The sequence below is a fragment of the Anabrus simplex genome, chromosome 6, assembly GCF_040414725.1.
Source record: "Anabrus simplex isolate iqAnaSimp1 chromosome 6, ASM4041472v1, whole genome shotgun sequence".
Classification (NCBI taxonomy): Eukaryota; Metazoa; Arthropoda; class Insecta; order Orthoptera; family Tettigoniidae; genus Anabrus; species Anabrus simplex.
In genome coordinates, this window is record NC_090270.1 from 28,679,676 (window position 1) to 28,697,806 (window position 18,131).

Consider the following 18,131-nt stretch of genomic DNA (forward strand, 5'->3'; position numbering starts at 1 on the left):
ACCAAGATATGTTGTAACTTTAAAAATGTGAAAGGAGCAAAGAGATCTGCATCACCATCACTTACTTGTGCCAGGCTCTTCACTTTCAACTATCCTATCCGACCTCCCTTGGTCAACTCGGTATTAGAGCACTCGAGGCCTCGGGAGTCCCTTCATTTTCACGCCCTTTGTGGCCCTTGTTTTTCTTTGCCGATATCTTCATTTTTTGAAGTTTCTGATCCCTTCCATTTTTTTCTCTCTGATTAGTATTACATAGAGGATAGTTACTCAGTTGTACTTCCTCTTAAAACAATAATCACCACCATCACTCCAGTTTCTTCTTCTTCTTCTGTGAATCTGTCTTTAGACAGATATCAACTGGACATCCTCCATGATTTTCTGTTCTGAGCATCTTGTTTCAGTGGTTTATAGCTTCTACCTTGCTTGACATTTCAAATCATCTTCTTCCCCTTCCTACATCTATTTTAACCTCCATCACCCTCTGCTGAAGACAATTTCTGCATGGTATATATTATTGTTTAAACATTACCGTCCAACCATGCTTCTTTCTAAAGGAATATTCAAATCCATCACGACCGACTTTAACCACGGTTCCGGTTTTGCAACAATATACTTATGATAATGACCATAACTACCTTTGAACAAACCAGCTGTAAAACCTTCAACCTAATGTTCATCCATAAGTTGGAGAAGCCCCAATTCACGATGTGATCAATCTCTAGTCAAACAGTTGGAGATACTCCAAATCACGCTGTGATCAACCTCTAGCCAATACGCACACATTTGCATTTGCATAAATTTTAGTATTAAGTTCCAATGTTAATAGAGTTAAGACTTGACCTTAAGATTAGTATTAGGCTGAAGATGCCCAAAACTAGGGTGTAACATGTCCCTAACTAGTGTTTATATTTCATGTAGATTGTAATCACTACAAAATATAATTGTGTTGAATAGGTGGACACAGTAATTTTATTCAAGAAATAATTTTACTTGTGTGTTTTTAGGCGTTAAATCAGTGCGTAGTTGTTTTGTGTTGAGTGAGAGTTGGCTGTATATTGCATAGTATTTGTATGTGTTCTATTATTTTCGTACTGTACAGAAGTTGTAACTGAAGAGTTTGGTGTTGTGGTGTGCAGCGATACATCATGGCATAACTTGTGCTTGGTTTTGTTATTTAGCTGTTCTTTCTTAAACGCATTTTAATCTTACCACTCTTTTTTTTTTTACGAGCGCATTTAATTTTTACTATTGTTTTTTGTGAGCGATATGACAGCACATTAGTACCTCGCTTTGCCTGGGGAAATTTATTAACACTAGGATTACCAAACACTCTTTCTACCTACTTTTACCGAAGCGGTCATTTTGACCGATAGTGGCACGTATTAGTTTCTTGAGGATATTGGTGCCAGAAAAAGGTTTTAATTGAGTATAAAAACATCATAGACCATGACTTCATCATTATCATGCATGATTTGTAAACACTATTATGAATAAATAAACAAGTACACTAGTAAGGCAGAATGTTCTTCTTACACACTTTAGCTTACATTATATACATATCTGCATGAATGTCACTTTTTGCTTTTCAACTTATTTGTCGCACTGTACACACACACTTTGCTTGGTCACCTTTGAAGTGAACTTGACCATAGACCAGTTTTCTACAGATTGCATACCTTTCAACTGTCTTGTTCCCATTGCACATTTCTTCCCTGATTGATGAAAAACTCACAAGACGCAATAATGTGTTCACTTAGAGTCCAATCGGTGGGTTGCGTTTCATCTTTTCCAAGATAGGGGAAACCGTTTACAACATACTTGGCTTCCACATCGACAGCCAACCAAAATTCATACCAAACGTTTTTGGTTTATTGGCCATATACTGCATAAATGGGCATCTAGCTTTCGATGGAAAGAGTTGTTCATCCACAGTAATGTTCTCACTCGTTCTGAAGCAAATAGTAAAATTAGATATAAATGTGTCCCGCACAACAGATACAAGCGCCAATCTGTCAATTTTCAGGTGATCCCTGCTGGTAGATTTTCCATCGAATACAAGAAACCTCATGATATCCAGGAAACTGTTTCGTGGGACAGTTTGGGAGAAAATTCCAGGACTCCACTTCTGTGACCACAGATTGACAACGTTCATGTCAGCTCCATAAGTTCTGCATGCGTATAAAATACCAATTACAGCGTCCAATTCTTCCAAAGAAAGTGTCCGTTCAGGATTGTTCAAAACTTTGCGGGCTCCAACCTCATTATATCATTCGATGTGACGCAGCTTGGATTCGTCAATAAAAAGACGTCAAGCTGTACCGGCACAAGTTCCTTCAATGTGGCGTTTTGCATGTCCTGTGGGACCTCGGACTTCCCTCAGTACATTTTACTGTCCTCGACGGCCTGGCAGGCTTTGTAGATCAACAAGAGTCCGCACTGTTCCATCCAAAGCGACTTCTTCCTCGCCGATCGTCATATGCTGACCATGCCCATATGTTGACTTACCACACCGTATGCTCGGCCTTCTGTAGTTGATATCATGCACAGAATTACGTAAATACAAAATGACTAAATTCAAATAGGCTTACCTTTGTCATCAGCTGCTTTGCTAGTGTGCGTCCGTCGCCATTTGGCGGGTAGTTCCCTAACCTTTGAGGTCGAAGGCTGCTATGTGATTTCATGTTCACATGGAAATTCTACATGCTCGATGCAACTAGAATCACTATCCAAACTATTTGTGTTTGTCAAGTTACACACGTCTTCGCAATTATCGAGGTGTAAATCAGTCCCAGATTCATCGCATGATTGTGATGGGGAAATTATATGCTTATGCTTCAGAATTTCGGCATCCATTTGCAGACTACGCGAAAATATGTTTCTTCGGGGTAATTACAAACAATCAGGAAATCTAGTTTGAATGTTTGTAATGAGTGAACACAACAATTGACTGCTCGTTACGATTGCACACCTTTCATTACTGAACAAATAATGACTATACTTTCCTGTCAGTGTACTTGTATCATTGTTTGTAAAGAGCCAACAGCTGTCCCATTGCAGCACAACAATAAGTTCTATTCGATACAACGGTAATAACGTACACTGTATGCCTTTGCTGGCAAGATGTAGTGTTTACAATGCACTATGTCTTCTGGTATGGGCTAGAATAAAATTGTTACTTTCATTGACCTGTCTCAGTCTTATACTTGGCTTTGACAATATGAAAGTGGCTGAGGTATGAGTGACGCTAGTAATGCCATTCTTTATGCAGCCAGTCCCTGCTATGAATGGTGTGAAAATGTCTCTCATAGGATCGGTTGGTGCACGCATTTCAATGGGCTTGGCAGACTGATGTGCAATAGCAACTTCTGGCTCAGTGAGGAAAGCAACGGGAATCTACCTCACTCCTCATTTCCCTAGTACGCCTCTTCAGCGACACCTAGGCCATCTATGACAGCTAATGGTGAACCTGTTGAGGATCCAACCAGCCTTCGGGCTGAATACCCAACATACATACAAAGTACACTGTAACAGCTTGTTAGAATGATATCCCGTTCTAAATGAATGCCACAAAAGTCTGATCGTGTAGCTACTGCAATACTGGTCAAATGACCGTCCGGTAAAAGTAGGTATACGACCTCGTAGCGCTAACTAGAAAGGAGTTACGGGTTTTTGAAGCTATATGCCAAAAAGTGCACTTAATATCAATAAAAGCCACCTAAGGGTTTGTATGTTCTAACCGTATAACGAGAGTGATAGAGAAAACAAAACTGAAAACGGTAATTTGGACCGCTGTGGTAAACCTAGTGTTAAATGCAATTAAATGCATCCTTCACCCCTCGATTCCACAAAATATATTACTTTTCTATTTTCTGCCCAATTTGCCTTACAATTCAATACTGAGTTCTTTTATGTGCCATAGTTTACCTCTGATACTCTACAAACCAAAAATAGCCCCTGTAAATACCCTGTCCCGTTTAGTTCATAAAAATAATTTTCAGCTTAGTTTCTTCCGCTTTTTATCTTGAACTTAAATACCGAATTTGACAAATGTATGTGCTGCCATTTTCCTGTTATGGTGTTGAGCGGAGCCGTTCGATATGGCAACCCTGTTGTCATAAGAGCAATACTGTTTTCTTAACATGGAATGAACTATAGGTCCACTCTTTCTGATGTGATAGTGAAGTGGAAACGTGAAGGGACACGCACAACACAAAAGCGTACAGGCCAACCTCGTCTGTTGACTGACAGAGACTGCCGACAGTTGAAGAGGATCATCAAGCGTAATAGGCAGGCATCTTATCCAGACCATTACACAGGAATTCCAAACCGCATCAGGATCCACTCCAAGTACTATGACAGTTCGGCAGGAGGTGAGAAAACTTGGATTTCATGGTCGAGCGGCTGCCCATAAGCCACACATCACGCAGGTCAATGACAAACAACGCTTCGCTTGGTGTAAGGAGCATAAACATTGGACGATTGAACAGTGGAAAAACGTTGTGTGGAGTGACAAATCATGGTACACAATGTGGCGATCCGATGGCAGGGTGTGAGTATGGCGAATGCCTGGTGAACGTCATCTGCCAGCGTGTGTAGTGCCAAAAGTAAAATTCGGAGGCAGTGGTGTTATGGTGTGGTCATGCTTTTCATGGAGGGGGCTTGCACCCCTTGTTGTTTTGCGTGGCACTATCACAGCACAGGCCTACATTAATGTTTTAAGCACCTTCTTGAAGAGCACTTCGGGGATGGCGTTTGCATCTTGCAACACGATCGAGCACCTGTTCATAATGCACGGCCTGTGACGGAATGGTTACACGACAATAACATCCCTGTCATGGACTGGCCTGCACAGAGTCCCGACCTGAATCCTACAGAACACCTTTGGGATGTTTCGGAACACCGACTTTGTGCCAGGCCTTACCGACCGACATCGCTACCTCTCCTCAGTGCTGGGCTCCATGAAGAATGGGCTGCCATTCCCCAAGCAACCTTCCAGCACCTGATTGAATGTATGCCTGCGAGAGTGGAAGCTGTCATCAAGGCTAAGGGTGGGAACACCATATTGAATTCCAGCATTACCGATGGAGGGCACCACGAACTTGTACATCATGTTCAGCCAAGTGTCCATATACTTTTGATCACATAGTGTATTTAATCACTACAAGATATACGAGTTTCATTTCCTTTACATTTTTATTCAGTCTGAAGTAAAGAGTTCTAAAATTGTGTAAAAAAATTTAAAATATGCTCGTGAAATATCCACAAAATATGGCATACATGGATTCCTATATATACAGAACCAATTACTGATGGATTAATAAGTTATAATGTTGGTAAAGTATATCTCATGAGACCTTAATAAGGTAACAAGACCATCACTATCTTCTTTTTTTTTTTCTATTTGCTTAAGTTTTCAGGATCAGTAACAATAGGGTGGGGAAGGTCTAGGTCAAAGTTAAGGTACAGTTCTGATTTGGCTGAAGTGAAAATGGGAAACCATGCAAAACCATATTCAGGGTAGCCGATAGTGGGGTTCGAACCCACTATCTCCTGAAAGCAAAAGCATTTCCCTTTCCAAATATTTGATTATGTTTTTTATTTATCCATTTCCAGAACACTATACAATTATAAAAGAAACATATAAATACACAATCAGTACATATTTACACTTGGCTTATCCAATGATTAGCAACCTTAATTGCCCTGTCATTTGCACTGAACAAATCCTCCTCACTGCGTGGTTCACTCAGGTGATCACAGATCAGATGTACTGAATCTTGCCTCTTGCCATATTCACATTCTTCGTTACCAGTGTAACCCCCAATCAGTAGAGAGTCTTCCACATTCCAAATGGCAGGTAGGAACCTACCACTCATTCCTCCTTTGCTGGACATGGTCCACTGGGTGTTACTTTCAATCCAATGGGCTTCAACTGAAGATGTAATGGGTGTTGTTGCTGGAAGGAAGCTCTTTCTCGACTTCAACCTTGAACAAGGAGGGTGTAAACCACACATTGGATGATTTGGGTCTTCCCCTTATTTCTTCCTTTCAATTTCTACTTCTTCCTGTCTTCTTACATCTGGTGGCACTATGCCCAGGAGCGGAACGATCTTATTTACCAGTGTAGGTCATAAGCAGCCCGTAACAATGCGGTCTGACTCCTAGCTATGTCTACTTGGCTAGCATGGGCAGAAATCATCCAGACTGGAGCAGCAGAGCAGATGCCTGCAGAACACTGGACTGCGCTCCCCATCTAATGTTGAGTGATTTGCGAAAGAAGTTATTCCTGGTACATAACTTTTGCTTAGTGTCCCGACAGTGGTGTTTATACGTTAGGGCACAATACAGTTTTTCTCAAGGTACTACAGTTGTCTCACAAGAAGTCGCGCTGATGTGGGGTACGAGGTGCGAGGGATAAGAACGGCTGCCGCGCATGTGCCTATCTCAAGTCTCAAGGCCTGACGATAAACATCGGTTCTGTACATGGTGAATCTTGCGAATTTAGGTGCTGATGTGAAGTTTCAAATTGGTAGTGCAATTGTGCTTTAGTTACACATTTATTGTAAGTATGTCATAATGAACAGTTTAATAAGGAATATGGAGGAGCTCGCATTGGCTGTTGTGACTATTGTTTATAGCTAAGAGTGTAGTATCTGTTACCTTCTCGTCAGACATGGATAGTATTCTGGTTGTTGTTTTTTTTTTTTTTTTTTTTTTTTTCCTCCTCTTTTTAATTAATGGAAGCCATTTTCTTCAATTTTGACTTAATTTATAGCTGTGAGGTTCTCCAGTCTGCTGAAACTTAATTCAGTATAACATATTTAGAAAATACCTGTAAAAGAAAACATTTATTGACAGATTATACCTGAAAAAAGATACCATTAATTAAAAAAATTAATTAATTTTAAAATTTTAGAAGAACCTCACAATTATAAAGAATTCTAGTGTGTCATAATAGTTCAGTTTGTGACCTCTTCAAGTAATGTTCAGCTTTCTGCTTGCTTCCCAGTTCTTCATATGGAATGCACATACTTGTGTTTTTCCTGGATTGAGTTTCAGATGGTTGGCAGTATAATAGTCTGTTAGGTCTTCAAGGGCAGATGTTAGCAGTTTCAACTTCCTCAAATGTTCTTCCTTGAGTAGCAATCACATCATCTGCAGAGATGATAGCATTGGTTTGGACTTTTACTGGCTGGTCATTGTCATATATGTTATACAACATAGGATAGACCATTTATCTGAACTTATCTCTTATCCAGCCCAGTGATAAAAAGTAATCTGTTCTGCAGTGAGCATCCAATGAACTGTGTCAGTTGAAAGTCCTTGGTGGTCTGTGCACCTTTCTTCTGAGTTTGTCTCTTTTTTTTTGCTTTACGTTGCACCGACACAGATAGGTCTTATGGCGATGATGGGATAGGAAAGGCCTAGGAACTGGAAGGAAGCAGCTGCGGCCTTAATCAAGGTACAGCCCAAGCATTTGCCTGGTGTGAAAATGGGAAACCACGGAAAACCATTTTCACGCCTGCCGACAGTGGTGTTCGAACCCATTACCTCCCGGATGCGAGCTCACAGCTGCGCGCTCCTAACCGCATGACTTTCTGTCTATTACAACAGCAATTTGTTGATTAATGACAAAATGTGTGTTTAATATTTCTAAGCATATAAATTTATTTCCGGTTGTGGTGATTATTGTTTTAAGAGGAAGTACAACTGGACAACCATCCTCTCCTTACTCAAATCAGAAGGGTAAAGGAATAGGTCTTACATTTCGAAGAATGAAGGAAACGGCAAAAGAAAGGGAAGGGGCACAAAATGCGAAAAACTGAAAGACTCTCTATGCAAACCTAATACATACCGGGTTAGAAGAGAACAAGAGTTGAAGGGAGGTCCGAGAGGAAAGCTGAAAGTGATGAGACTGGCACAAGTAAGTAGAAGCAACCTCAAACTTAGAGGTTCCGTGGTCGCCAATTTGTGCTCCCATGTTGAGAACCCCCTTGAGTCCCCTCCTTAGTTGCCTCATATGACAGGCAGAAGATAACATGGATATATTCTACTGCACCCACCCCCAGCAGGGTAAATTTCCTTCCTCATGGCTACACTTTCTCTGCAAAGTGCCATAATGGCAGATTCAACTTTTACTCTGTAAATTATTGTTTGTAAGCATATTGGTTTTTAAAACTTTTTGGCAATGTCTGTTGCAGCTAACTGCTAATTGATGACAACAAATCTGAATCTGATTACTAAGCTGCATAATGCAATTTAGATTTAAAGCATTTGTCACTCAAAGAGAATTTCTATTTTCCAAGGTAGAATTACGAAGGCCATCCAATAAATAAGTTTCCCTATTTTTTTCTCTGCAAATTTTAAAATTAAGTTGCTACTGTAGGAACTTACATTGGGGTATGGTAGCTGCGCTTGACTGTCAACAGCACGTGCTTGCTCTGCGTTCACCAGTATGGTGCCAGCTGCCATAAAGCTATCACTTGAAAGCATGTCCGCTTGTGAACTCCGTTCTGTTATACACATTTTCACGATGAAAAATGAAATGGCTATCAATATTCATTGCCATTTAGTGTGTGTTTATGGTAGAATAGAATGACGTGTGGCCTCTGGAGAGGCCTGGTGCAGGTATTTTGATTTGGCGCCCGTAGGTGACCTGCGCATTGTAATGAGGATTAAATGATGAAGAAGCCACATGCACCCAGTCCCCGTGCCAGGGGAATTAACCAATTATGGTTAAAATTCCAGACCCTGTCAGGAATAGAACCCGGGACCCCTGTGATCAAAGGCCAGCACACTAACCATTTAGCCATGGAGCCGAACTGTGTTTATGGTGAAGGATGCATGAGCATCCAAATGGTACAATGAGGATTAAATGATGAAGACGCCACATGCACCCAGTCCCCATGCCAGGGGAATTAACCAATTATGGTTAAAATTCCAGACCCTGTCAGGAATAGAACCCGGGACCCCTGTGAACAAAGGCCAGCACACTAACCATTTAGCCATGGAGCCGGACTGTGTTTATGGTGAAGGATGCATGAGCATCCAAATGGTTCATCGCTGGCATTCACGGTTCCTGGAAGAAAGAAAAAATGTGCATGATGACAAGCTCAGAGGCAGGCCTATTACCGCTACAGGCAATGCAGCCATTTTTGCAGTTCAGAACGTGGTGGACGAAGATAATGAATTGACTGCCTCCTGGTATGGAAATTGGATATTCCACTATTGCGATGATCCTGTCTTGCAGAATCAAAAAGTCTGTGCAAGATGAGTCCCACGTTTGCTTAGCAATGCTCACAAGCAACAACGGATCAAGGCAGCCCAGGCTTTACTGCAAATGCTTCAAAGAGAGGGAGATCAATTGTTTTCCCGCATTGTCACTGGAGATGAAAGCTGTGTGCATAATTCAGCTCCAGAAATAAAACGACAAAGCATGGTATGGAAGAAACCTGGCGAATGTGCACCAAAAAGGGCCAAGACCTCAGCCTCTATGGGCAAAGTTATGGCTACTGTCTTTTGGGACTGTAATGGTGCTGCACTGGTTGACTACCTGCCCCGACACATGGTCACAGCTGAGAGGTACTGCACGGTCCTTACAAACCTCGGAGCTGCAATCAAACGAAAACGTCGTGGTCTTCTATCTCGTAAAGTGTTGCTCTTTCACAACAAAGAACCCAGGATTTGCTGCAGAACTTCAAATGGGACTTTTTTCCCCATCCACCTTACTCTCCGGAACTTGACCCAAGTGATTTTCATCTCTTCCCACAACTCTAGTTGCACCTTGGAGGCAAGCAGTTTGTAACTGATAACGAGGTGGAAGCGGAGGTGAACCGCTGGCCAAGGAGACAGGACACGACCTGGTATGACGAAGTATCAAAAAACTGCTGCCAAGGTAGCAAAAGTGTTTGGATGGAAATGGTAACTATGTGAAGAAGTAGTGTACGAGTTGTAGTATGAAAATAAAATATCACAAGTGTAAATAACCCGCTTGTATTTTCTGTAAAATAGGGAAACTTATTTACCGGATGGCCCTCGTACAACTTCACTGGGATGTGAACAATCATCATTGGTTTACAGTTCCACCTTCTCAGGTTCTGTTGATGAGCCTCTTCCACTTCATGATATCATCCAGTGTCATTCCCTAGCTACACGTCTTGAACATACCCAATCAGCAGGTTCTAGGTCTTCCAACCAGGAGTTCTTCTACCTCTCTCTCCAAGTGCACTCTGGTGGTTCTCATAGCTCCATCCTCATCATCATGCATCAAAATCAGCATAGATTAGATGTGCCCACTCTGTCTAATAGAGATGTCTTAATCCCAGTTTTCTGCCTGACCACATCATTTCTTAACTTGCCCATTCTGGTCTTCTGCAGAGTGGATTTTGGCAACTTCATCCCAAATACAGTGAGTTTCTCTCATCGGTTGGCTGGTAGGTGATCCCAACTTATCTGCCTCCGGTTAACTCATCACTTCTCGTTACACAGCGCAGCGATAGCACGGAAATGCGCACACTTCGCAGTTCAGGTTTGTCCTTAGAATGTGTGTTAAAGTGTTGATCTGTTGCTTCAACTGTTCTCGAGTTGTGAAGTGTTACTTCGGGGTATAATTCACATAATGCCTCCACATGTGTACATGATAGAGAAAAAGGTATTTATGTACGATAATTATGTAAAAACAGAGTCTTGCAGGGAAGTTGTTGGGCGATTTGTAACATCATTTTCAGGTGTACACCCTCCACATAGAGACTGTGCGGAAACTCTTTGACAAATTGAGAGGAACTTGTTCTTTACTCGATAAGAAACAAAGTATTAAAAAAGTGTACTTAACGAGGAAAAAGTAAATGAAATCGCAAAAAGATGAAAACATAGTCTACAAAATCCCTAAGGTGACTTGGACAAGAAGCCAGGATTTCGAAGAGCTCAGGATGGTAGGCTACGAAAATGTTAAAAACTGAAACCATACAATTCTTAACTGATTTTATTAATTTTAATTGTCATCTCATGTCATGCACGGATAAAGTGAGCGATGTGCTGTCCTTGTTGCTATGCCGCAGAGCAAGGAGTGATGAGTCAACGGGAGACAGATAAGCTAGGCGTACCTGCCAGCCAACCGATGAGAGAAACTCATTGTACCAATAGTCTTGGGTAGTCTCTCTTCATGAGGATGCATGCTTCGAAATCATGGGCAAGATCAGTATGAAGTAATTGATGACCATTGTCAATTTTGTTTTCTTTGAAATCTTTGTATCCCAAAGAGGAATCCTTACTTGTTGGAAGAAGAGGGATCTCTTTTGCACACTGCAGGTGAATTCTCCTCAGGCTGTCTCTGGAGACTATACTCCAAACATACGTAAAAGTATCCATACTCACCAACTAGTGGTTTGTTAGTTTGATGCTTGCTGGATAGTCAACTCTGTTTACTGCCATCACCACTGTCTTCGTCTCACTCATCTTGAAGATGAACTCCTGAAACATGGCTTTCCACATGTTGAGAATGAATAGTATGTTAAACATTTCTAGTTTTTTTCTGTGCTAGCTGTTCAATCTCGTACTAACGTAGATTTTTTTTTTTTGCTAGGGGCTTTACGTCGCACCGACACAGATAGGTCTTATGGCGATGATGGGATAGGAAAGGCCTAGGAGTTGGAAGGAAGCGGCCGTGGCCTTAATTAAGGTACAGCCCCAGCATTTGCCTGGTGTGAAAATGGGAAACCACGGAAAACCATCTTCAGGGCTGCCGATAGTGGGATTCGAACCTACTATCTCCCGGATGCAAGCTCACAGCCGCGCGCCTCTACACGCACGGCCAACTCGCCCGGTGTACTAACGTAGACAGAGACTGGAAAGTGCTAGGCCTGGTCTAACTTACGGTACAATCAGAGCTGCTCAAATCGATTCTTGACCCCCATACAAATCAAGTTGGCAGGCGCCCCTGCCAGGTGGCGGTGATTATTGTTTTAAGAGGAAGTACAACTGGGCAACCATCCTCTATATAACACTAATCAGACAGAAAAAAGGAAGGGGTCCGACACTTCGAAACATGAAGGTATCGGCCAAAGGAAGGCAAGGGCCACGAAGGGCGTGAAAATGAAAGACTCCCTAGGCCTCCATACATAATACCGTCGGGGTTGGAAAAAAAACAAGAGTTGACCAAGGCAGGTTGGATAGGATAGATGAAAGTGAGGAGCCTGGCACAAGTATGTGGAAGCAATGCCAGGACTCAGCTAAGGGCCCCGTGGTCGCCAACCCACGCTCTACTGCCACCACCCACAGGGGGACGCCGCTGCCAATTTCTTAGCCTCATCAACAATTATCAAATAAGATTTGTACAATAATAGGTAGAGATATCATGATATGTTGGTTTCCTTCTTTTTTTTTCTAAGAAATGAAATTGAATATATATTCAAAACAAGTAAAATAGTAGGCCTAATAATATTATGTAATATTAATGACTAATAAAAGTCTGAATTTATGGCATTCTGAATGTGCTTCACTGACTCATTACAGATTTCAAAGAGAGGATTCACATCTAATGACAAACTGCTGTGGTATTATATATTCATTTTTAAAAATTTATTTATACCCTTTGTTTAATGTCGCACAAGCACACAGATAGGTCTTATGGCGATGATGGGATAGGAAAGGGCTAGAAGTGGGAGGAAGTAGCGGTGGCCTTAATTAAGGTATAGCCCCAGTATTTGCCTGGTGTGAAAACGGGAAAACACGGAAAACCATCTTCAGCGCTGCCGACAGTGGGGTTTGAACCCACTACCTCCCGAATGCAAACTGAGAGCTATGTGACCCAAACTGCACAGCCACTCGCTTACTACATTATTCAATATTATTAACATCGTGAATTTTCTCACTTTGAGTCACAAAGTTTGACACTAGGAGCCTTTCCTCAGAAAGAGAATGATAAAAGCTCAAGGAAATATTGGCTGAACCAAATCAACTGATCCAGCAGTCATATGAATTTAAACTTCCAAAGAGTGTTATAAAATAGAGAGATCAAGACATGTTTTTTTGAAGTATCATGCCAAATACTGTAGCGAAGTTTTTTGCCTGGTGTGAAAAAGGAAAACCAACTTCAGGGCTGCAAATGTACGGGTTTGTATCAATCATCTCCTGAATGTAAGCTTATAGCTGCACAGCTTGTAGTGCCAAGCTAATTCACCTTGCTGACATCTGCACGCATGTCGTATGCTTCAGGACCTCAATACAATATTCTACGAGACTCTGATATGTGCACATGCAAAAGTTATGAAGCAATGCAAGTCTTTTGAGTTGATGCCCATGTGCGACATATGTGTTTGTGAGGGACAGAGTTGTTCTTCTTCTCCTCTTCTTCTTACATAACTTTCATCCAAGGAGCTCCTGGATCGAGCGCTTCTCCATTCACTTCTCTGGAGACACTAGAGGTGTGCATCGCTTCTGGGGTAGAGTACTAAAATGAAATCTAATGTTGAAAATGGCATAAATACCCAGTCCCTGAGCCAGAGGAAATACTGTAACTACTGAAAGTTAAAATCCCAGACCTAGCCGAGAATCAAACTTGGAACCCACTAGACCAAAGACCAGGATGTTAACCAGTTAGACATTGATCAATACTTGACGCCATGCTACCCAATTCTCACTACATTCAGCTGCACACAGAATGACTGCCATTTGTTTCTCTCATGGCCTTCTCCCTGAGGACATGAGTACATCCTTGAGTGGTCAACAACACTGCCAAACTGTTTAGTTGGGAACTAAGACTAGTGACAAAACCATTGGACTGGGATCAAGCAAAAGGGATCTCGGGGGCACAAGCCCCGAGGTTAGGACTGTGAAGCGGCTCTCTCTCTCTTTTTTTTTTTTTTTTTTTTTTTTTTTTTTTTTTTTTTTTTTTTTTTTTTTGCGACACAGATAGGTCTTATGGCGACGAGGGGACAGGAAAGGCCTAGGAATGGGAAGGAAGCGGCCATGACCTTAATTAAGGTACAGCCCCAGCATCTGCCCGGTGCGAAAATGGGAAACCACGAAAAACCATCTTCAGGGCTCCCGACAGTGGGGTTCGAAGCCACTATCTCCCAGATGCGAGCTCACAGCTGCGGAAACGGCTTTTAGGCCCCTAGCATTCTGTAGGGCAATAGCAGCGCTGTCTATGTTGGACAGTGTGGAAAAGCTGCATTATTAATTTGGGGTCAGTGAGAAAGTGATTGATCTGGATTGGTTAGGTCTGGCTAGTGACAAAACCATTGGCAGACTGTCCATTGCAAGCCTGAAGTTTCCCATAGAATCCCGCTCGATTGTGTTCCGCTAGATATGAGCAGTCAAGTGGAAATTTCAGCTCTCGATTCGATTCTACTAGGTGGGAGTGAGCCTTAAGATTGCTGCAGCCCTATATCCGCCACTGTATTTAGGTAAGTTTCATATAAAATTACTGCTGTAGTGTATTTCACATCGTTTCCTTTATATGGTGCCTTTATTCAGCCGCGGTTGGTAACGCAATCTAGTTATCATCGACGGCAATGACATCACATTCTTTTCACACAGACCAATAGGATTGCAGTAGCTACTTTATCAATGGACAATGCCGGGTGCTGCTCTTTATTAGGTTATAAAAGTAAATGTACTTCTAGAGGAGGGATGGTGGGTTCCTAGACATCGCAATGAACACATCTCTCCTCTAAAAGCAACTCCAAGTAAGATTTCCGTAATTTCCACTTCCTTATAACGTTATGAACTTTGGGTTGCATGGTATCAACTTTTGCCTCGACATGGATTCTGACTAAAAAGCAGGCCAGCATGCTAACCAGTTAGCCATGAAACTGGATTACAAATCAGAACACCAACAGCATTTTTACAGCCAGAGGAATTTGCTCTATCCCATATAAAAGTAAAAGAATACATCAGTGACAAAAAAGAACAAACAAGAGAAAATCAAGTTGTCTAGAAAGACAGGAACATCAAAGGGAACATGTAATAGAACAAAACAAAGACATGTCACTGTGGGAAGGGGAAGAAATAGAAAGAAAGCACAGACAATCTCCACATCTTCATACACTGCCATCTTCAAAGAGAAAGCTTGTCGGCCGGGAAGGATATGAAAGAACTGGGATTGATGAGGAGAGAGCCGATCTCTTTGAAGACAGTAGTGTATGAAGATGTGGAAAATGTCCTAGTCCTTTTGTGTAGTCTTTCTATTTCTCCTTCTCACACTAAACTATCATTCTGTTTATCCTATCATGTGTTTCTTTCAATGTTCCGCTCTTTTCAGAAGACTCAAAACAAGATATCCTGACCAATCACATGCTGCTAATAACTTAGCTGATTCTGACAGTGACAGCTAGTAAAAAGTGTGGCAACTAGTTGCATAATGACTACAGTACAGTACAAACTACTCAAGCATATAACATTCTCAACATGGTCATTACCGGTACTGAAGTAGGCTGCTTCATGTGCACACTCATGCCTGACTGCATACAAAGGCTGGGAAGTCTTGGAAGAAAGGAGACGAGCTGTTCGATTAAGTGGTATGTTGATATTAGCTGGATATTAGTTGATATTTAGCTGGAAAATGTATAATGTCCAATAACGGACCAACTATGTCATTATTATTATTATTATTATTAAGTGGTATGTTCCGAGCTGTCAGTGGAGAGATAGCGTAGAATGACATTAGTAGATGAATAAGTTTGAGTAGTGTTTTTAAAAGTAGGAAAGATCACACTATGAAGATAAAGTTGAAATTCAAGGGGAAAAACTGGGGATTAGGGATTGGAATAATTTACCAAGGGAAATGTTCAATAAATTTCCAAATTCTTTGCAATCATTTAAGAAAATGTTAGGAAAACAACAGAGAGGAAATCTGCCACCTGGGCAACTGCCCTAAATGCATATCAATGTTGACTGATTGACTGATAGGCTTACTCTTTCCATCTACCTAAGGTGAAATATGTAAATCACACTTTCAAGCAGGCTATATTTTACTCCTTTCTCAAAAATGAAATAAAATATATATAATTGGATATGATTGAGTAAAACACAAAGCAATTAATATAAATAACTCCTGAAATACAACAGAAAAAATAAGGTTTTTTAAAGCACGTTCGCTTGCCTAGACTTCCTATAGTGATAGGCCTATATATTACCCACGCAGAGAGCAACTATGCACAAAGAATGCTTACATTAATATTATAAAGGAACTGACTGAGACCGATTGCTAATAATCGAACTAATTCAGAAAACCTGAAGACAACAGTACAGGGATGTTTTGTTCTTCCTGGTACTGGTCGCAAACAGGCATATCCCCAAAAAATGTAATAAGTTAACAGTGGGTTCATTTGATGACCTTACATGAAATTATGTAAGCAATAATCCTCTCGCTGGAAACAGCAACTACGATAATGGAAAGAGATGCATTTAAGATATTCCAATACAACTTCCTAAAGAGACATGAATGGAAAACTAATCCAAAGAATACGGTAATGACTGATTGCTGATCATCTATCTCGATAATTCGACATCGCTTATTAATTCTGGCCAACAACGTTAGGACCATTATAGACTATTTATGACAAAATTAACAAATACTGAGGTTGAAAAATATTTATTTTTTGCCCGCATGTCCTTCAGAGAACCATATCGTCTAGAGGGGGACGTTATAAATGCATGAGGAAATGTACAGCAATTGTGTTGTAAATATCAAGCTTGTAATCTCTTCTTCAAAACAAAACACACAGTCTACAGCATCACAAGCTCACACACATATCTGTCAAAGTATATCACTTACGTGACGAATTGCTCGATTTAAGTTGGAAATTAGACAGTAGTTAAACGAGTACGAAAGGTAAACAAAACTGACACACATGAACAGAGTGATAGCAAAGGATCTCTTGTTTATGCGCCAAAGAAGATCCACGCCTCGTCTAGACATTCCTCCGGCGAGTAATTCATCATCCTCCAAGAAAATAAAAATTCATTCTGATAAATGTTTACGAGACATCCGCCATCATTAGACGATTGACATATGCATGGCCTTGTAAATGACAAAATTATTTGAATGGAGAAGTCCCGCACTCTCATAGCCTTCTAAACTGATTTCAAGCTCACTTGTCGAACTTGATGAGAGCAGAGCCCCCCTATAGGCGCAAAAGGAACCGGTGTTGAAGTGGCAATATTGTTTAGGCCGTCCAAATACTGTATTTGGGCCGTCGTCCAAATTTCGCAGGCTATTCTACAATCCTTCTCATAGTTATATCAGAAAGACCAATTTAATAATAGATTTTATTGCAGCCATTGGCCATACAGATGTAAGATCATGTTACAAAAGGTAATATCGAGTAAATTGCGTTTTTCATATTTAGTCCGTTTTATGTCTTACAGAAGTCTGTTAGTGAGATTCCTCTGTTTTTACACCACATTACATGGTATCGGTCGCAATATGGCCCATAACTTGACTTGTGTTGTCTTGTCTTGATTGGATAATTTCTTGAAGTTCTTGAAGTGGATTTGGGCTCGTTATTTCACCCAGACACGATACTTGATTATATTAGTATTTATTTATTTATTTATTTATTTATTTATTTATTTATTTATTTATTTATTTATTTATTTATTTATTTATTTATTTATTTATTTATTTATGTATGTATGTATGTATGTATGTATGTATGTATGTATGTATTTATTTATTTATTTATTTATTTATTTATTTATTTATTTATTTATTTATTTATTTATTTATTTATTTATTTATTTATTTATTTATTTATTTATTTATTTATTTATTTATTTATTTATTTATTTATTTATTTATTTATTTATTTATTTATTTATTTATTTATTTATTTATTTATTTATTTATTTATTTATTTATTTATTTATTTATTTATTTATTTATTTATTTATTTATTTATTTATTTATTTATTTATTTATTTATTTATTTATTTATTTATTTATTTATTTATTTATTTATTTATTTATTTATTTATTTATTTATTTATTTATTTATTTATTTATTTATAAGTCTGTACAGAGTTCTCCATTTTCACAGACCCTATACATAGGTGTACACAAATGCCTAAATGAGTTTTTTTTAATGAATGATTCCATGACCGAATTAAATTGTCATGCATGCATGAAT

At 40.0% G+C, this 18,131-nt stretch overlaps 1 protein-coding gene across 1 annotated transcript in view; it reads right to left on the reverse strand.

Annotated features, from left to right (window-relative positions):
- Hs3st-B (Heparan sulfate 3-O sulfotransferase-B) overlaps nt 1-16,989 on the reverse strand; it is a 110,395-nt gene extending 93,406 nt beyond the window's left edge. The window contains exon 1 of the mRNA XM_067148984.2: nt 16,778-16,989. Within this exon, the coding sequence (XP_067005085.1) occupies nt 16,778-16,921 (144 nt within the window). The 5' untranslated portion in view covers nt 16,922-16,989. The remainder of the gene's footprint in view (nt 1-16,777) is intronic.
- Between the last annotated feature and the right edge of the window lie 1,142 nt (nt 16,990-18,131).